Consider the following 21,992-nt stretch of genomic DNA (forward strand, 5'->3'; position numbering starts at 1 on the left):
TCTCGTTGGTTCATTAAGATTCGACGATTCACTTCACTCTCGTACCTTGCACTGCACAATCCCCACCGAGAATTAAGTATAAAAATGGAGAAGTTTCACCGACCACTTTGTTGCGTAAATAATAGGTCACGTATTAAGGCTGTAAATCATTTTAGAAGCGGAGACGGTTTCGAAACCGGCAGATTTCAGGCGCGCATGTGACATGTGGAAACGTTGCTTGCGGAACGCGATTGGAGATGGCGGAAGCGGAATCCGGTTGCCAAAGGATGGACAACGTTCCGTTGCTTGTCCATCGGTCTTGTCTGAATATAGGACGTTAAATTATGACGAGCAGGTGAGTAAGAGTAAATCGTGACGATACACGGAGATTCCCAAAACGATGTCGCGGTTTCCTCAAATAAATTACGAGTCGAGATGAAATCACCGAAAATAATTTACCAAGACGCTTCTCGAACGTTCGTGCGAGCCGCAAATTCTCGACGAACTCGGGACCGTGGAGATTCGCTTCGAGATAAACTCGCGGTAGCAATGAAAATAATCGTTTCGTTTAAAATCGAACCGACAGAAGAATAACATAGGCGAATAAAGAGCCACGCAGCTTCTGCAACCTAACCCCTCTTTACCTCCGCGGAAACAACCAAGCAATCCTTCACTTTTCACCGTGAAAAATCAACAAAACCGCGAAGAACTGTTCGAGAGGCGCGCAGAATTCCCCAAAACAAAACACCTCGGTCCATCCTCGAGGTGAAGATATCGTCGAAAACCGAGGTAAAAATCGAGGAAAAGAGAAAAGACCTTGGACGTTGAACAGCCGGAAAAATACGCAGGATTTATCGGGCGGCGAGGTGGTGGCCGCACAAGGACGCTCGGGAGGCGGTTTTAACCTCGTCCTCGAACGCGACTCCGGAGCAACCACCGAGGGTTGCCACTGTTCGCGGTGGCTCGTGAACGAAACGAGCCCTGTCACGGAAGCTGACGCGGAATCAGGTGTATGCGGCACTTGTTGATAAACACGAAACCTCCCGCGGATTGATTACTGGCCGTGCGAACATCCACGAGCGTAGTCGACGCCTCACGAGCTTCACCCTATCGATTCACGAAAGGGCGGTTTCGTTCGAATTGGTCCACCGAGCTGCCTCTCCACGGCACGCGCGGGTTTTTCGTATGGATTTCGTTCTTTCACCCTGCACTCCCTCGTTCTTTCCTTTATTCGGTCAAATTAAACGGAATATTTCCTTTGCTAACGAATTACGCTCGAACAATCTCGAATACTTATGCACAAAGTATCTTACAGATTTAAGGATTAAACGTACGTCTGTGTTGATTAATCGTTAGAAATACTACTGTTCCGTACTGTAATACAATATTGGTTAGGCTGAAACTGAACCCCGTCATCGTGATGTAATAAAAACTTTGTAAGTTTCGTTCGATTAGATCATCGTGATTCTTGTCACTTTACGTAACGTCCATTCGGTGTCCTACCGATAATCTACGCTTCCAGCGTATTTTCCCCCGGATAGAGAAGTATCAAATGTATGTATCAAACGATATAACCTATTCAGGGTTAATACGTACCTTGAAACGTCAACGTGACATCTGACCGTATCGTTTCTCCTGCCTCGATAGTCAACGGCGCGTATCTCAGTCTCATCGTCGGAAGTTGTCTTCTGCATTTTAGGCAAGACGACCTTGAGTGACGTCCTTCGGGAGCCATAACAGTTCGCCGCGTCACGGCGAACTCGAGCACTTCCGATTTCGCGAGTTCCGTCGAACAGCCATGATTAAACGGATAAATTCCATCGAAATTTCTCCATCGAAACGATCCTGTATCGATATTCTTGTGCTGTTGAGAGACGAGGTTACTTGCAAACTTTCCGTGAAAATGTCAAAGTTCTTGGCACCGACACCTTGAAGTTCACCTCGAATTTTTACATTCTCCTCGGCCGACAATCGCACTGTTTCTCTTCCAATAAAACCCACGCGACAGTTTTTGCAAAACAGAGAGAGAGACAGAACGAGAGATCCGTTTTAATTAAATCGTCGGTACATTGTTCTTCCGACTAGTAGAATTCGCCTATTGTCAGAAAAGCTCGAGGTGAAACTCGCGATGGCGCTCGCCGCGTTTAAGAATGACTCCGGTGATTCTACGTAATCATCGATCAAAATCGAAGCAACGGAACGGTGACACCAGCTGAAGGGACATTAGAAATGTAGATTCGGGTGTCAAAGCAGCCAGGCCACACCCTTCATTCATATTCTAAAGAAGCTCGAGGTGAAACTCGCGATGGCGCTTGCCGCGTTTAAGAATGACTCCGGTGATTCTACGTAATCATCGATCAAAATCGAAGCAACGGAACGGTGACACCAGCTGAAGAGACATTAGAAATGTAGATTCGGGTGTCAAAGCAGCCAGGCCACACCCTTCATTCATATTCTAAACAACAATTTGCCAGAGTTAACCGGTTCACGTACGCCTCTCCTTCCTCGATCTCGTCATTCTACTCGATCCAACAAATAAATTTTACATTATAACGCATACTATATTCCACTCACAGAACATCGACGTTCACCGATCTCGAGATATACCGATAAATTCTCCATTTCACAATCTAAATATCGGAAAATTCTCCTCGCCGAACGTAATTTCACCTGTTCGTCGTGATACCTGGATGCGAAAACATTTCCATAATCTCGCTGTAAGAGTAAACTGGAAAAACTTGCACACGATTCTCTTACGTACGTATATCATAATGATTTTCGTGGAATACAAGACGTTCCGAACGTTAATTCGTTCTCGATGCGGATAAGAATTGTCGACAGTGTATTACCAAGGATTGAGACTCCTTAATCACCACGGAGTAGGAATACAAGACGTTCCGAACGTTAATTCGTTCCCGATGCGGATAAGAATTGTCGACAGTGTATTACCAAGGATTGAGACTCCTTAATCACCACGGAGCGGCTCTGAGATCGTCGAAAAAAAGAATCACGAGCTGGTATCCCGTTGATCGCTGCGGAGGACCGAGAGGAAACGACAGAAGAGCTAAGCGTAGGAGCAAAAGAAAAAAAAAAACAATCACGGATGATATTCGACGGGGTGGGGATTTTGCTCTCCATGAGGAATATATAAAACGTGGGTAGGGCTGAAATTCAGGTTAGTGCAGATAGTTTCCGAGTCTATCACGAAGCTGTGTGAACACCATGATGCAGGTGAGTCTTCACAAAAATTGCTCGCACGTCAAACCTGCGGACTTTTTTACTTCGCGTCGAACGTTTTCCTCGTTTTTCTTTTTCTTCTACAACTCGTATCTCGACAAATATTTACGCTGAAACACGTAGTATTCGTCTCTCTTTTCTTTCTTTGCCGCGTAAAAGGATGCGAAAGGTTCGAAAATACGAACGATTCCAGGGAGAAAGACGAACAGTGGTTTTTTATAAATAATTCCCAAGCCACGATCAAACCGTTACTTCTCCCGAGCATATCTGTTTCCGCGTTGCCTGTGAATCAGGATCATTGATATGCGGGCCACGCGGTACTGCGCATCGAGCCAAAGCTCGTATCATCAAAAGCGTCGGTGTTTCTTCAGTCGAGACGCATGGAAAGATGAATCTTTCACGGACTACCGCATTGTCCCGCGTGTCACATCAGTTCGAGGATTTGTCTTCTTTTTCTTTTTTTATACTTGCAAACACACACATGTCACCTCGTGCACCGGTGAACGTGTTGGTCGTATCGTTAACGAACGGAATAATAATGTTTGTTAATTAGAAATTTCTTTGTTCGAAGGTCCACGTTACGCTGCTTGTCTTCGCTGTGATCCTGGTCGTGTCGATAGAATCGAAACCGACCTGGCCAGATTTGTACCTGAACAATTATCAGTACCCCTCTGAGACCATCGCCGTGGAACCGCAGCTTCTTCACTACAAAACACCGTCGTATTACGTTTACAGTGTAAAATAAACTATACAGAAAGTTCCGAAAGAAACGTTCATCTTCTACTTTTCTATGCTTGTATTTTCCATCGACGACCGCTCTTTCTTCCAGGTACAGACGGACATGAACGTGATTCCCACTGCTGTACTCGCAAATGGGAAACCTTCCCATGTGCCTGATTATAGCCTCTATTACGGGGCCCCAGTTTACGACCTCCGATTTCCATTGAATCCGGTAGAAAAAGTGTTGAAATTTACCAACGATAAACTCAACTTTTTTCACGCATTGCGCGTTATTTATCGATCGAATTTTTCAGGTTTATCCTGTCTTGAAACCAGTCCAACCAGGAAAACCGCCCAAATCAACACCGCCATCAACGACCACTATGAAACCAAACGAGGGGAGTGAGGACGGTATCGAGAAATTGGATACAAAGGTCGAACCTGAAGAGGAAAAAAAGAAGCTGAATTATAACGAAGAAAATAGCGATAAGGACAGCATCACTGTCGAAGCCGTTTAAAACGACTGTGTCACAGCCTCTGTGAACCGATACAATTTCAATAAAACACATTCATCGCTCCCTGTTACATCCTTCGAGTGTTCTTTCACACTACCTCGGGAAACACTAACGATCCGACGCGATAAGAGAATGTAGAACTCCTCCATTTGCGCTACGTGATAACAGGGTGTCGCTCTCTCGCCGCGAAAGGCAAACAATCCTACTCTCACCGTGTCGCGATAAATCTTGGAAATAAAGTAACGTGCTTGAAGAAACAATTGCAGAACGTGCAAGGAGATATATTTAACATTCTGGTGCACACGACAGATAAGCTAAGTTCAAAGATACGAAACCCATCTCAGACGTTCCCCATTCACTTTGTCGACGCTCGAGTCGTTCACATCGTCTCGCGAATATGATCACGAAGAGCCTCTCGTGCGTCTGCGTAGCTTTGACGATTTTCGTAATTGTCGAAGGGGCGTCTGTCTCGAACGAATTGCAAGTTGAGAGAAAGGATTACGAGAAATCGAACGTGTTCGACGAAGTTGGGCCGAGGAGATGGAAGGTGAAGTTCGAAGGAGCCGAAATCGCCGACGACAACGGAACCGCTTGCGGTCAGACCAAGGAATTTTGCAAAAGTGCCAGACCTTCGAATGTCGTTCGAACGTCGTTGAAAGAGGGTGAAGTAACGAACGAACAGAGTGAACGACACGGGGGTAAGTTGAAAAGAAACTCGACTGTGTTGGACGAGTTCGGAAGGGCGAGTAAGAGATACAATAAGTACGGATTGGCTGTGAGACACCTGAGAAATGTTGACTACAAGAACCGGAAGAATACGAAAAGCTGGAACTACTTGGATACCTATGAAACCGTGGATGAGACGAGAAAGAAAATTCGTCGGCGTGATGTGGATAGTTTGACGAACGATAACCAGCTGATAAGAAGGAAGTACGAAGTTGCAAAGTCTGACTATTACGCGAAAAAAAAGGCGATTATGGAAAGATTCTATGCTCGACAGCAGCAGATAAAGAAAAAATATGGGAAAGAAGAACGAAAGGACAGCTTGGATGTTAATCTAGACATGAACAGCGTACCTTCGACTAATATTGAGAGAAGTAGTGTGAACAACGTAAAGAGTGAAACGAGTAATACTAACAAAGACTTCGAAGTGAGTTCTTCTGCAACGAGAACTGACTTCGAATCGAGTCCCGTGAGTCCTACAACGAGAACTAACTTCGAATCGAGTACCGTGAGTTCTTCTGCAACGAGAACTGACCTCGAATCGAGTCCCGTGAATCCTACAACGAGAACTGACTTCGAATCGAGTACTAAGGGTTCTTCTGCGACGCAAACTGAAAAAACGACCACAGAACCTAACAGCGAGCGTCACCCTAACCAAATGGATCAACCTGTAGAGAATTTAACGAAGAATAACAATTTGAACGTTGCGACGATTGACTACGAGTATTACTCTCTCGAGGACACAAAGCTTAATCGAGTTTCGTATGCAACTTCAGACGGTATCAGTTCTTCTATAACGAAAACTAAAGAAGCGACGACAGAATCTAGCGTTGACAGTCGCGCTAATCGAACGAGTAAATCTGTGCCGGGATCATCGAAGTCTAACGTCGTGGAAAATATTTCGATTGGCTACGATTATTACACTATCAAGAAGAGTAAGCTACATCCCCATACAATTTTAACCGGCACTGGCAACCAGTACGACCAGAAAGATGAACTAGTAAGTAAGGAAAAAAAAAAACAAATTCGTTTTCAACACAATTTCATATATTCTTTTACAAATACTTCGCAATGTACAAACTATACTTATCGTTCTATATAAATAGCGAATGAACGATTAAATCTTCCACTAACACGTTCATTGAAGCGATAACAAGAAACAAGAGCACTCGTTCGAATCTATAATATATTCTTGATAATACGAACTGCAACGTTATTTTCACCACGATTATTTTCAATCGAAATAATTTAGATGACAATTGAAATATGTTCAGGAGAGTGGCCGGTCGGGCGTGCTGACATGGGGCACCTGTAAAGGTAGGATGTTGTACCAGCACAATCTGTTGTTAAACGCGGACGAGTCGAAGCAAATGGACGCGAATTTAACGGTGTCGATAGACGGACCGTTCTGCGTCACATGTGCCAGACTGATACCAATGACAAAGAACGTTGGCAACATAACGATCCACAAGGACGAAAAAATGGACAACCAGGTGATTGCCAGATTCGAAGAAATTGGAAACAAGCATTTGTGGTGCGTAATAAAGCTGTGGGTCGTGGACAAGATAAGCAACCAATGCATCTACGACTGAACCGGTGTTCAATCATTGTACAAGCCCCGCTACGTGCTCCAGTATATTCATCCATAGCACATTTATCGTACGGTAAACCCAGTGAATTTCGTTTAGTATAATAATCCTTGCTATTTCACCGGAATTCATATATCACGGTATTATTACGTTATTATCCCCTGCCTGTTAATATGAGAAATCAATTTATTTCACCTGTTTCGTATAGACGATTAAACAAATTTCAGAGAGACGATCTATCAATAAGAACTAATAAAATAATTATCGCCGATTTTCGATCTCTCGTTATTCCTGTCGTCGGTAAACGCCTTGTATGCACAGTAAACGCATTTTCACTTCGAGAGTGCTATCGCCAGGCGATTCAAGTCACTCTCGTCAGACCCTATAGAAGACGTATTTTCTTCCATACCATTGTCGGATAATCAGTCTGCTCGTCGAACGTAAATAACTGAAAAATTCGAGTAATTCTAGAGAAAGCTGTTCAAGAACTTTTCGACAAAGCCGTTGGTAGAGGTGGCGGTGGTACATCTGGTATTTTTTCTTTCTGCACTTTGCCACCCTCTTTCTTCTCCTCGTGATAAGCTGGAAGCAAGTGTCCAGACGCGGCGTTCTTCGGCGTGGATGCTGGAATCGGCTCGTAAGTACCGTAAGGTTGATAATCGACGTAGTACGTCCCTGGGACCAGGTGAGGATTATATCCGTTGTAAGTATAGAAATACGGATCGTAGTAGAGCGATTGGTAGTTAGGGTAGAAGCTGAGCGGTTCTTGTTCCTTGGCCTCTTGCTTCGAGGCATCTTTGTCCTCCTCTGGATCTTGATTCGTCGGTTCCACTTTGTCCTTCGCGTCTGTTGGCTTCGATTCTTCCACCGTAGTAGTGGGTTCTGGGACTTGGACGTCAGATTGATCGTTGAGTTTCGACGCTCCTGGCGGAAGATGCGCCACTTCCGGTCCAGGAAGATTAGGCGCCACTTGGGTGTAATAAAAGGGCGGTACGTAACCGACCGCTGTTCGATGTATCACCGGTTGTATCACCGGGTAAGCTCTCGATGGAGATAAATTTTGATTACTCGTGATGACAGCGTTGTAAACTTTAGGCACCCTGAGGAGTCCTGGATCACCACTTACCAATGTAACCAGCGTGAACACGACGAGGAGATTCATCTGAAAATTGTTCAATGCAGAGTTGGTAATAACAGGTGGTAATTGTGACAGTGTAACGTGTCAATATACGAAGTGTCGTATCATCGAGCTAATAACGATATCTAGTATGTAGTTCAGAGATCGCTGTCCGGCTAGAGGGTACAGATAAATCTAACACTAGCACGGTGCACGTAGACAGTTGCAACTGGTAACCGTTGATGCAACAACAAAGCTATGCAGAAACGTCACATTGCTGTACAATGTCGCTATTAATTCTATCTAACGGATGTGGATATGATACTTGGGTGAATAAATTCACCTTGGTTTACGAGTGTGATATTCTGATTTTTGTGCTAGATAGGTTAAGAATGGGAAATTATAGGGAGAAAGTTTCTCGAGAGAAAAGATGTGGTAATAGGGAAGGACAAGGAATTTTTCATGATCTGTCCTCGGGTTTGAGGAAAGAGACACGCACGTTCTGGCCACGTGTCAACCAGCTGGGCATTGTTTCTGGAAAGGTAGCTGCCACCCGTGTGGATAAAGATCTCGCGTGTGCTCGATGAGAGAAGGAGCGCATACAAAAGAGGCGAACTACACGTGCATAGAATAAAAGAACGTTTATTTTCTTCGTAGGTGTGTTATACGGTGCGATCGAGTTGTCGCACCTAGCGAAATTCTTGCGTTCCGTGAAGCTCAGCTGGTCGATCGAATAATCGATAGTAAGAATGAGAACGGTATTAATCATTTCTAATAGATCAATTTGAAATTTGAATAATGTACAAAGAAGATTGTTAAAAGAGATCAGAGAGAGAAAATGGTGGCTTACTGCAACGATTCCTTTGTATTATCTTTCGTGACTCTTCTTATGTATCTTCTTGCATTCTTCTATTATTCATCTTACAACTATGTGAGTGTAATGTTTCGGCTTTGATTTATCGGGTTTAACGAACCGTTGAAATTTGAATGGAATATGTTAGAAGATGACGGTCGATGATTGTTATCGATGACGAGTTAAATCAACGACGCTTACCTTTTACTTGATCGTTCTCCCTCTCAAATGTACCTTCCCTATAGAACAGCAGGGATCGTCGAGAAGCTGACACCAAGTAGCAAGAGAGCTGCATGGAACCGTAGTATATATGGCCCATGGGGTCTCAGGGTTCAAGTCCTACCTCCCCCACTACGTAAGTTACTTGGCGAAAGTACTCCGTGATCGGTACTGTAATGTTCAACATCAGGCCCGCCTCTATCAGCCGGTGAACTGCAGAAGGACGGCGATTTTACCGTATACCTGATCGCGGATGCACCGTCCTAAATTGATAAACGCACCGTGATGTCCTTCGTGCGTTCACGATGATGCGTTCGAAGACGTTCGAAAGGTATTTGGTACCCTTTCTGGGCTATTCAACGTGCTGTAGTGAACAGAAAATAAAGCTTAAAATTTTGAAAATTTGGAAGTTTTAGTTTTAAAATTTAAAAATTCGAAATCTTTAAGATTTGAATGTTTGAAAGTTTGAAAATTCGAGAGCTTGAAACTTTAAAAATTTGAAAGTTTGAAAATTCGAGAGCTTGAAAGCTTGAAAATTTGAAAGTTTGAAAGCTTGAATATTTAAAAATTTGAAAGTTTGTAAATTTGAAAGCTTGAAAGTTTGAAAATTTGAAAGCTTGACAGTTTGGAAGTTTAAAAATTTGAAAGTTTGGAAGTTTGTAAATTTGTAAGTTGGACAATTTGAAAGTTTGAAAATTCATTTATCAACTGTTTTAAGTGCTGAAGCGACAGCAACCTTACCTCCAATATCCTTGGTCCTTCGAGAAAGGAATGCTCGTAAAGTAGGTACATACTACTGGAGCAAATAATTACATGTCAATCGTACGTCGCGTAAATTCTCAAACTTTATTGCGACAACCTTTCAGTTCAATTTACAAAAGATGAACGCTCGATATATTTTTTTCCAAACAATTTACACAAAGTAGAATAATAAAGTGTATTAAAGACAACGCTGGTAGCAAAAACTATACCGGTAATATACCGGCAGTGAACCACGGAAACGATTACAGCTTCTTACGAGCGACAGGCGACAAAGGAGTAATTACGAACGGTGCAATTAAAGGGACGAAACACGTCGCGTGAATAACAGACTAAAACTTCCAGGCCGAACATTTACGAACAGATTGATTAACAGCGTTCGGGCAGGTACTGTGTATTAAGTTATATACAAGCATCTTTTCCATCATACAACTGCAGCGTATTTTTCTTTCGACAAACACGACGGTTAGAAAATAGTGCTTGGCATTTCGTACGGTCACGGTGCCGACTATAAATCGCGCTTAAATTAAGACGTTTCAAAAGGACAGAAAAAGAGAGAGAGAGAGAGAGAGAGAGAAACAGGAGAAATGACCTCGATCGTTTCGATTTTATTGTTCGAAGACCAGATCCGAGACCAGATATCGATCTGCGACACGGTCGTGTATCACGAAAGCTCGAATCAACGTCCAAGTGACACGGCGTTAATCGTCCAATCTCTTACGCCAATTTCCTCGTACAAGTACCATTTATGACGACTGAGAAACCAATTGGAGAAAATGCCAGGTAGGTGACTATTTAACAAGATCAACAGCGAACGTTCAATGACGCACGTTCTCGTTTTACATAATTCACGGAAGAAAAATCAAGCGTGATAATTAACGCTGAAGGAAATTCGCAGGACAACTTTTGCGCGTCGTCTGGAGACGTTTAAATATAGTTCTCTCCTTGTCGGACCAGATGTGTGTTTACGTTGTATACAAAAATTCTAAACGGTGCGCACGACACGAACAATAAAGAGCCAGCTGGCTGTCGCCAAGAATTGAACGAAGTCTGGTGATGTTTCGACCCGTTGAAAACCTGACGATCTCTCGAAATTTTCAACTTGTCCGCCAGAGTCTACTCTTTTGCGAAACACCGTTCCCGTTATATCGGTTTTATCCGTCGTTTACGAATGCGTGAAATCTTGGCAACGGTCGCGGAAAGTATCGCGACAGATCGGAGAACTAGGCGAAGGGTCGAATTCGTGTGCAGAAATCGCGATATACACCTGGAATTCTGGCGATTTAATTCACGAATACGTAAAAAAAAAAAATGGGAATAGAAAGGTTCTTATAATCGCGTTATAATTGCATTTCGCGCGACCTCGCTGATTTCCCCGGTGTACATCGTCATTTTTGTTTACAACGTGAAAACGAGAAAATATGTCTGGTACGAGTATCTAGAATTCTATCGAGAAATTGAAACACCCGAACCGTGTTAATTCGAATTATTTTAACGTTACAGATAAAGTAGCAGCAGGTAGGTGTCGATTATTGCGAATACTTTTCGATCGCGTTTAGAGAAAACGTGTGATAAAGGCTGGTAATAATATTCTAAGCAATTTGTCAGCGTCGAAATTGCCACGTCTGATCCCATTCAACCCATCGCTGTATTATCCTGCACGCTACATTTCCCTCGGAATAATACAGGCCTTTATAACCATTCTCAATTCGCAATCTCGCACCGAGCAAACTGAAATTCTCAACTACTCGAACAACGAAGCGTACACAGTCGTAAAATTCTATTTATAATTACCTCTTAATTTACAATTTCAACGATCGCTCCTTCTACCGGTTTCTGTTTTTTAAACTAGCAAATTCAACCTATAATTCTTTCGGTAAAATCTGTTATCGTTCGACGTTAGATTGTAACGACGGAATCATACTGCTGGAAAACTTGGAATCGTCGACGTCTCGGCGTGTCATATGGACTCTATAGGGATGTAGCACATCCTCCTGAGCAACAGTATCGGGAAATTCGGCAGGAAGACGATGAAGAGCAGCACCAGGGGTGAAAAGAGCAGCAGAATATTGGCGTACACCACTAACCACCACACTGTCGATATTCCAAACACTGGATCCAGCATCGTGAGTCCTCGGTTAACGAAAGGGATCAGATACGCAGAGATTCCGGAGCGTCCGTGGCTCGTTCGAACGATTCGATTCCATGAAGGCTGTACGAGTTCGAGATCGTGTGTCCGACGATTACTTCTTCGATGTTTTTAATTAACCGAAGGACTCCTGAAAGAAGAAACACAAAGAAGAGACTGTAAATTACAGAATTCGAATTGAGTCTTGCAGAAAGTACGTTCTTTTCTTTCTAACCCTTTCGCTGCGGCAGATTTTAACGCGTAACGTGGCTGACCGAGGGTAAATTTCTAACCACGGCTGCAAGATTTCTTATTTCGGTCGTGTCGTTTTAAAATTCGGTTTGTTAAATTGAGGTAGAGGTGCGTGAAGGATGAAATTAAGCGTTAAATTAAGGTGGAGGTGCACCAAACGGCTCGAACGGTATAGTGTACGAGGAAATTTTCAAAGGGACTACAGGCGCCTGTAGTAACGAAAGGGTTAAGCGTTTCTACTGGATTCTACTGGATTTTGGGTAATAGAATGTCTGCGACACTTTTAACTCTTTGCGGTCGTATTTTCCGTAGGCATGCTAGCCTTATTGGTGGGAATTATTTTTTGGTAGCGCGAGCTCTGTCGATTATTGTCTAAAACACGTACAAATTTTATTCGTGTGTGTATAATTTTTGGTTCTCCCCCGTTTCTGCAGGTAAAGGGTGGACAGTGAGTTTGGAAGGTAAGACCGCAACCAGTTGAAATCTTAACAAGAGGTTTATTCAAGCTTCTAACACGTTGCGAGTCGCAGGAAGATATTGGTAACTCCCTGAGGAAGCTCTCCGTATGGACGGCGCGCGCCTAGCTATTGCAGTCGCTGCGGACGAAATACTTTTTTGTTAGTGTGAACTCTGTCGATTGAGTGTACAAGGCGCAACTAACAGTAAGTTATTATCGTAAGGCGCAAAATTAAGAAAACAAGCACAACGTTAGCTATTAAGGATATGTATCTTTATTTCGTAATTTCCCCGGTTACTGCCCTTTTCCACGTCCTATGCCTGCGTCGCACCGAAAAACCGTTCCAGCCTCCTGGTCCAAACTGTCCTGGGAAAAGGCTTAATTTACGACACCCTCGAGTATCCGCGCGCTTTCTTTTCCGGTGACTCTACGTAGGTGACAACGACCACTTCATCGTCTAAATCTCGCCTTCCTTACGTTATTGTAATTCTCTCACACCAAATTAAATAACGAAAGAACGGGTGGTCCGCGGAACATATTCATCTTATACAAAGATAAGTATAAGTCAGACTTGACATAGGAATTTTTCCCTTCAGATATCATACGATGATGAATTGTCAATTATAAGCGATAACAAGTGAAACTTAATATTTTACATGTAGCGTCGAGTCCTCTATTGAGGAGACGCGGCGACTTCTAAGAGTCGCCGATCTCCAGATTACGTAACAGATTAACAACTGTGACAGTGATTATCACAGTGTAGTGACAAGTGTGTCTGATTGTGACTAAATTATCAACATGTGCATTCGTCGTTAACCAGCGAACGTGAATGTGCAACAAAGTGGATAAACGTCAGGATGAAGCTGAGATAGGAGATGTCTTCGATGACTCGAAGGAATTGACCGATGGAAATATCGAAGGAAACCCTTCGACGGAATCCTCGTCAGACAGGTACATAAGTCTTTTAATTGTAAATTGATCATTCTCGTATCGTTAGATTAAGAATCGTAAATCAAAGATCTATCGTTAGATCGTTCCATGAAAAATTCAATTACTCGAAATATAATCGAAGTTAAGATATTCCCCGGAATTTCTCCAAAAATTACAACTTCGAAATGAAGAAAAAAAACGTTAACGTTAGTTTTCCGGCACATCTACCGCGTGTTTCTTTGATTTTGCCGCGTTTCAAGGATACACTTGTATCGCGGGTTGCATCACACACAACAACGACGAGTTCAACGAGAAAGGTGAAGCCAGTCTTCCGTACGATATGCGGAATAATGGCTGCGCAGCAAACCGCGAACGATAAAACGTTACGGATCGATCCGGCCGGTTCTTTTTCGCGCTGCTCTCCATTGCGACGCGACGCGGAGAAATGAAATAATAGGATTCGCGGACTGCATACGAGCCTGTGTGTGGCCACGCGATTCAGCTACTTTACCCGCTGACAATTACGCAACTGTAGTCCGGGTACGTTTGTAATCATTGTGTAATAGCCAGCCATTCTGTCTACCGTCTCGAGACTTCGTACAAGACGTTGCTGGAACGATCTTAGAGAGCGGTAGCGTGCATATAATTCGGATCCTCAGAAATTTCTAGAAGCCTTCGTTTTACTTCCTTGTTGCGTATTAATATTTTAAAATTTTTTATGCCATTTTTAACTTAAAAAGAAAGACAGAATTCCTGCGCGAACTTTTAGGACTTTTTTTTGGAATTTGTGGAAAAGCCTTAGGCAAGCTTCATTTTTATTTAGCGATTTCGCCATGTATGAGAGAAGATTCCGATTCTTAGAAATTTCATCCTCGGGAAGCCTTCGTTTTACTTCCTTATAGCGTATAAATGTTTTAGAATATTTGATGTCATTTGTAACTTAAAAAGAAAGACAGAATTCCTGCGCAAACTTTTGAATTTTTCTAGCAAATTGAGACTTTTCTTTAAATTTGCCGAAAATCCTTCTGCAAGCTTCATTTTTTATCGGAGATACGAAATTACAGAGAAAAATTTAACTATTTCAGTTTAATTAGAGAGAAGAATTAAACTATTCAAATTTAATCGAAGACAAAAATTAAACTATTTAAATTTAATTCGACACAAAAATTAAACTATTCAGATTTAATCGAAGACAAAAATTAAACTATTTAAATTTAATTAGAAACAAAATTTCAAGATACTTAACTAACGAGAAAAGTTTAAGAAACCGCAGCGAGAAGGTTGGTGAAAAATTTCGAAAATTTCGTACAGTGTCGAAGGAACAGGCGCGTCGCCACGTTCGTCCTTGTACGGCTAACTATACACGAGCGCGCGCGTTGTGACAGAAAGACCGGTTGAACAAGCTCGCCAGGTGAAAAAAAAAAAGAGGGAAGAAAAAAAGCAACGAAAGGAGATAGGCGACGTGAGTACGGGCATTCGATAAAAATCCGCGCCAATATCTAAAGGTAACGCGCGCTCGAGCTCGAACGCGCCGCGAAACAGTCCGCTATCTTGAGACGCGCGCGCGCGCGCGCACACACACACCGTCCTACCTCGGAAAGTGAAATTTTCACGATTGCGTAATGATGGTATAATACTATTATCCGACGTAGATCGCTGGTTACGCGGTTACGGAGTATGGCCGCCGTTAATGAAGCCACGATTAACCCCGTTGCAACACACGAACTTCATTCGACGTTCATCTCCAACCTCGTTTTTTGTATCCGAATAAAATTGTGTCAGTGATGATCGAAATTATTCAGATACACTGTATATTTCTGTCTATATCGAAACATTTCGATATTCGTGTATTTATATGTATTAAAAAATGTTTCGATTCGTGTATTTATATGTGTTAAAAAATATTTCACACTTTTTTTTAACTCGTTTTACAAATACAAACGATATCTCTCTAATGCTATTGTTTTTATTAGATTCGATATTTTGTTAACGTTTTTAAAGACAATTCCCCCGCCATTACTATGTGTTTATTATTGCAAGATTTAATACAGTGTGAAAAATTTGAGTATTTTTCTACGTATTCTCGGATAAATTCGTATCGTTCGAGTGAACGAATCGTTTAGAGGTTCTCATTCGGAGACATCGAAGGCCAGGCGCGAATGTTCAAGGTCCTCCTCTTTTGCGTCACGTTAATATCGCAGCGTCATCTAAGTTTAATTGGAATTTTTCATTACGTATTCGACATACGTATTCACGTGTGAACTGTCGAAGAACGGAAAATATTATTTTTAATCGAGGCTTGTTCTGTGTTAGAGGGAAAAGAACGGTGTGTGTACACTGTCCGACGAAGGACTACCAGATTTTCGATCCCTTCTCCGATATCGCGGTGTCCTTGTGCCCGTAAAAAAAAAAAAGAGAAAAAAGTTCAATGGTTTCACGTACACACTCGATTGAAACGCGGTTGCCCGTTTTACCTCCTGCCATGAACGCACCTCGTGTCGCCTTCTGCTGACCAACCACCGGCTTTGTTTCGTTCGCAGCTGCGCAAATAAAGCGTGCTCCACCGAATTCTTTCTCTCTCGACGATCGTTGACAAACATTCGAACGATCCGAACAATGAAATCACCCAGTGGGAGAAGTTCGAGACTTTGAAAACTTCGGTTAAACCTCACGGTGACGATCGACGAATTTCTAATAACCTCTCAAATACCATCCGAACATCTAAACGAAATTCTCCAAGTTTGAAAACAAAGATGTTTCGAACAAAAAAACAAGATGTTTACCACGCGAGAAGGAATATATCGATAGAGGTAAAACGACCGATCGATCATTCCCTACCTTTCCTGGATAGGGCACGATCCACATCTCACAGAGAAAAGAAAATAAAAAGACGTCACCGGTCAGCAAACCACGAGGATCCAACGGTTAACGTTCAACCAATGTGTGTGTGTTTTTTTTTCTTTCTGTCATGCACCGTGTGTATGACGCGCTCTACTACTACGACGACGACGACGACGACACGTTCGCGAATTTCCGCGAGGTGCACGACGGATCGACGCAGAGGATCGTTTCTCGCGTGCGTTCAGTCGCTTTCCGTGGACTGAGAGCACGCCTGACTCCCATGCTTCGATGTCTCGGGTACTTTCCCTTTCTTTCGGCGCTTTGAAACCGACATACACGAGTCGGTTGAGTCACCTGGTAACGCTTCGTCGGCATCATATGGACGCCGATTACCACGACCCCTCTACTACTCGCGATTCTCGCGACACCCAAACTGATTCTCGATGGCACTGACAACGGCTTCTAGCCACGACATCGCTCGCTGTGAAAAGGAAAACACACGACTGTAACGCAAACGGTCTAGCAAACATTCGTCGACGTTTAGAAATATTCGTACAGTCAACGGCGAAAAGTATGACGAGATCGCGAACACGGGAAAAAAAATGAGACTAAATATACTTCGAGTGTGTGTATATCAGCGATAGAGATGGGAGAAAAAGCCTGTTTAAAACGTTTTTAACGAAATCAGGGAAAATTTAGATTGAACAATGATTGATTTAACGATGCTGTTTGTATTCTAAATACACGCTACGTCTTCGTACGTGCATCATTAAATAAAGTTCAATGCTCTTACACAAAGCTTGCCTTCATGCATTTTTTTTTCTTAATTTTTTGTCGCTACCTTCGATATAGTAGCGCCACGCTTCGTAGAATGACCGAAGCTTTGATACCGTCAAGGTTTTACCGTCAAGCCGTCACTCCACTATGGGCGAGATACAGAATAGGCCTAACACCTAATGTGATTTTGTATCCAACTACAGACTACGTACAGGATAGATCTAGCATTTTATGGGATTTTTTTGTCCGGGGCTTCGAGACCGAGAAGACCCTTACCATTTTCATGTCGCTACCTACGTTACCGATTCTACATAGAAGAAGATTACGACATTAGTAGTAGTTGGAATTAGGGTTAAACGCAACTATGAAATTACCAATAAAAAAGTAACGTAATTGTTTATTAGTAGACAATTCATCATATGCCCTTGTTTTGCTGTTGTCAAAAGATCATGAGCAGTTCTACCCACGCAATACAATATAATTTAGTCGCGCTTACTACGAAAGATAAGATCGTCGAGGTGTTTAGCAATACAGAAATGAGTTAGACAAGGAAAGCAATACGGGTAAATGAGGATAGCACTAGAGAAACGAGTTAGACAAGGAAAGAAATAGGGATAGAGAAGGATAGTACTAGAGTAATGAGTAAGACAAGGAGAGGAATACGGATAGACAAGGACAGAAGAAAATGGCGGACGAGAGTAACGCCATCTCGTGTTTGATGACGTGAACTACGATTTTTTACCAGGATTACAGGATATAAACAGAGGTATTAGACAAGGAACGCACTAGTGTGCGAGAAGGATAGAGATAAAACGCTTCCTATTGGCTAGCGGGCACTATTGCTCCACCTCCCACGAGCTACATCAAGTCAGCCAGAGAAAAATCATTAATAACTCAATAATTACGATGATTTTGTGAACTTTTAGAATTGAAGAAGGAAGTGCGGACCTTGAGCAATTTTCTCATATAGGTTTTAATGCTCTAAACCCTTTCGATAATTAGTTATTAACAATTTTAGTGCGTGATGTCGGTAACGATATCGCATACCGCCAAACAACTTTACGGTTTTTCAATAATTTCATGAGTTTCTACTAAATTCTCATACAACTAACTATATGTGTTTGAAAAGTAACTCCTTTGGTTATATTCTCATATAATTTTGGAAGAGTATTACACTCGTCGCATTCAATCCTTACACATTTTCATTAATTCAATAGAAATGCCTGACTAATTATGCACTTTTAAGCATGGAGAATATAGAATGGACTTTTATTTACATTCTTCAATCATTTTGGTAACCGTAAGTGAGGTGGTTTATTAGATATTACCAATTGTTTGTAACATTTGACTGTACCCGAGTACGACGAATAGTGGACTGTCTCATATAATATTTAATAACTCTGAAACTAGACCGAATATGTTAATAAAAATTATATGAGGATGTAGCTAAGGGACTTGCCTTTCAGACGCATATAGTTGTTTGCACGAGAATTTATCAGAAAGCTATGAAATTATTGAATAACCGTAAAGGTATACGGTATCGTTCCGACATCGCGTACTAAAATTGTTAATAACTAATTATTAAAAGGGTCTAGGATATTAAAATTTATATGAGAAAGTAGCTAAAGGAATAGCTTTTCGAACGCATATATAAAAGTGTATAAATTATCTGTGCAAAGTTACAAAATTAATGAAAAACAAGACGGATGTGCGGTATCACGTACTAAATTTGCCGACATCCCGTACTAAAATTGCTAATAACTAATCATTGAAAGGGTCTATTGCGTTAAAATCTATATGTGAAAGTTGCTAAAGGTCCACACTTCATTCTTCAATTCTAAAGGTTTACAAAATCATCGTAATTATTGAGTTATTCATGATTTTTCCCTGGCCGACTTGATGTAGCTCGTGGGAGGTGGAGCAATGGTGTCCGTCAGCCAATAGGAATCGATTTCTCTCTGTCCTTCTTGCACACTAGTGCGTTCCTTGTCTAATACCTCTGTTTATATCCTGTAATCTTATTAGAAAATTGTAGTTCACGTCACCAAACGCGAGATGGCGTTACTCTCGTCCGCCATTTTCTTCTGTCTTTGTCTATCCCTATTCCTTTCCTTGGCTAACTCTAGTGCTATCCTTATCTATATACCTGTATTCGTTTCCTTATCTCTCTTTACTATTACAATCTTCGTTATTTTTATTATATGTAATTGACACTTATAACAAATTGAAGTTACTTTAACATTACCAATAATGTAGGTAGCAAAATACAGTTTATGGCATATTTTAAAGTATTTTAATTAGAGAATAATTAGTGTTCCTTGTTAAAAATAACAATTCAGATGATAGTTTATAATTATATGGAACTCTTAAACAAAATTCTTGCATGCTTTAACTTAATAAAATAGCTTAATTTGTTAATTTCATATTGAATAAACAATTGCATGCTGCAGATATTTTAAAATTAATATTTATAATCAATTTTTCATTCATTTATCATCACTTATGCAAAAGGAAATGGGCGTGGTCTGTAAGGGAAAAATAAATAGACTATAAAATGCTGTAAAACAATACTGGTATATTGTAACCTTTTATAAAATACATTGTATACATTTATCTTACAGTATGATTTTTTACGTCTGTCGACTTTACCATCTTTAATGGTTGGATTGTATGTAATTCTTAAATTCATCGCTTTATATCGTACAGGGCAAAACAAAAACTCTGATTCTTTACACGATCATTATTTCAAAACGTTAGACACGAAAATACATTAGGTGCAAGGTCTATTCTGTACGTCGTCCGTGACTCCACTCTGTAAACTTTTGCTTCCAGTCGGTAATTCCACTACGAACATTTCTGCATTACCAGTAAAGCAGGTCGCGTCGCCCTTAAGTACAGAACTCCTCCAACCATTGCATCATCAGAAAAAAAACCTTGTATTTTTAGATTGCGTAGTGTGGAAAATGTCTTAACATATACATATGTAACACATGCAAATTTGTGAGAAATATTAATTGAAATGTAATGCTTCATGACAAATACTAATTGAAATGGAACAGCAAATATATTGTGATTCTACAATAGTTCAGAAATACTTGAAAAGTCTACGATTTTTTACACCTATTCTTTTCTCGTTACTTCATTTGTTAGCTCATCTTTCGCTCATACATTTATAAAATGATATAGTCTTCTTAAAGAATTGATTTCAATTTGTGTTTACGTGCAGTATCACGTATCACGATATCATATTCAATACGATCTCTAACATAATTATCTCAAAGAAAAACGTCCTCGGACGAACGTTTTACTTAATGCTATACGAACCGTCCTTCTGTTTTGTTGTTAGACTTCGATCGCAAAATTTTCAAGGAAAAACACGCAGGAAAAAAAGGTTCGATGAAAAAGAAGCTAATGAAAATCACTCGCATATTTAAAATAACATGTTTCGAATGACGCCTTCTCAAGTGGGCCCTACCAAACGAACAGTATTTTCCCCATAGAAACACTAATGGCAGTATAGCTACGCATTTTACGATGAGATGAGTCACACGAGAACTTTATCCTTGAACCTACATGCTTGTTTCTAAAACGCTACGTAGAAACGAATATTCATATCAGACTCCAACGTTAAATATTCAACATATAAACCATATGTCAATTTATAAGCTACCTCGAAACCATATAAATCTACCTATTAGGCCTTTACAATGTATAAATATTAACTAATTGAACAAAAATTCTTTCAACTCGAGGGAGACAATATTGCTGCGTAAGAAGTGAAATAATATTTCAGATCGGAAAATAAAACGATCGTAGTAAATTCTAGAACGACTTGAAAACGAACCTAACCTACAAAAATTTCAGACGCGAATAACTGGCACCGAAGTTGCACAGATTGCGTTCAGGCAATAATAAAAGAAGTTGCAGATCATGTTACATTGCGTTGCAAATTGTTATCTAAGTGTATAGGTTCATGACCAACAGTGAGTGATGTTGGCAAAACCAGTATACACTATATATAGCTCATCCTAAATTTGCAGCTAACCTCGTCTCAAAGAATAAAGAACCAGTTTAGAAAGTTTGTGGCCCTGAAAAGGGCCAGTGTGGTATTTTTTCTTGAAACGATTATTTCTTCGCTGTGGTTTTTGTAACCTTCGGTGATTTGGCTGTCTTTGGCTTTGGTGTCTTTGTTTTTGCCGCTGGCGCCTTCGTAGTCTTCTTCGTTTTCGACAGATTTTTTAACTGCGACGCTTTCTGCTTCGTTGCTGCTTTCTTCGCGGCGCCAGTTTTGACTTTCCTCGCAGCGACAGTTTTGACTTTCTTCGGGGCGGTGGCTTTCTTTGCCGCGGCAGCGGACGATTTCTTCCTAGTAGCGACCATTTTTTTTTTCAGCGTGGCTGCTTTCTTCTAGCTAGACTGCCGCCTTTTTCTCTACAGGTTAGGTTAGGTTCTCTCTAACAGCGCCGCCGCCACCGATTCCGGTTTCTCTACTCGCTTCTTCTACTTGCTCTTTGTCTCGGCACCCTTCAACTACGTGGACGACACAGCTTGAACGAGTCAGAAGCACCCTTTCCTTTGGTAATATCGTACCGGAAATGACGGCTATTTTTATATACCTCTTGATAAATGGCGCCAACTTCTTCCCGTCGATCTCGTACGTTGTGGCGATGACGTAGAAATTGACCCAAGGGACTCTGGTAACGGTGTGTAGCAGCGATGATGTGGCAATCAATAAATAACTAGACACTAAACACGTGTCCAAGAAGGCAAAGAAAACACGTCTATATGTCTCTGCAGTCGCGACACAAATGACGCTGAGGAAACCTCGCCTCTCACGAGCAGGCAACTTAATAGAAAAATTTCGCGGATTTTTTTTTGTGGTATATAGTGAGAGAG

At 41.4% G+C, this 21,992-nt stretch overlaps 2 protein-coding genes across 4 annotated transcripts; one reads left to right on the forward strand and one right to left on the reverse strand.

Moving 5' to 3' along the window:
- The first annotated feature begins 3,169 nt into the window (after nucleotides 1-3,169).
- LOC108580122 lies at nucleotides 3,170-4,501 on the forward strand. Of its 2 annotated transcripts, none has more exons than XM_017943789.1 (4): nucleotides 3,170-3,210; nucleotides 3,788-3,952; nucleotides 4,046-4,168; nucleotides 4,251-4,499. In XM_017943789.1, exons 1-4 carry the CDS (start codon nucleotides 3,202-3,204, stop codon nucleotides 4,452-4,454), a joined length of 501 nt encoding a protein of 166 aa, XP_017799278.1. In that variant the 5' UTR covers nucleotides 3,170-3,201; the 3' UTR covers nucleotides 4,455-4,499. The 2 variants fall into 2 exon arrangements, with proteins under 2 accessions (XP_017799278.1, XP_017799277.1); XM_017943788.1 differs by having other exon boundaries at nucleotides 3,172-3,210; nucleotides 3,770-3,952; nucleotides 4,251-4,501.
- Nucleotides 4,502-7,227: 2,726 nt separating this feature from the next.
- LOC108579957 lies at nucleotides 7,228-16,420 on the reverse strand. Of its 2 annotated transcripts, none has more exons than XM_017943599.1 (4): nucleotides 16,317-16,420; nucleotides 11,799-11,990; nucleotides 8,935-9,316; nucleotides 7,228-7,925 (listed from the first exon to the last, which is right to left on the reverse strand). In XM_017943599.1, exon 4 carries the CDS (start codon nucleotides 7,923-7,925, stop codon nucleotides 7,245-7,247), a length of 681 nt encoding a protein of 226 aa, XP_017799088.1. In that variant the 5' UTR covers nucleotides 8,935-9,316; nucleotides 11,799-11,990; nucleotides 16,317-16,420; the 3' UTR covers nucleotides 7,228-7,244. The 2 variants fall into 2 exon arrangements, with proteins under 2 accessions (XP_017799088.1, XP_017799087.1); XM_017943598.1 differs by having other exon boundaries at nucleotides 11,506-11,990.
- Between the last annotated feature and the right edge of the window lie 5,572 nt (nucleotides 16,421-21,992).

Source organism: Habropoda laboriosa, unplaced genomic scaffold (assembly GCF_001263275.1).
Source record: "Habropoda laboriosa isolate 0110345459 unplaced genomic scaffold, ASM126327v1 scaffold2, whole genome shotgun sequence".
Taxonomy (NCBI): Eukaryota; Metazoa; Arthropoda; class Insecta; order Hymenoptera; family Apidae; genus Habropoda; species Habropoda laboriosa.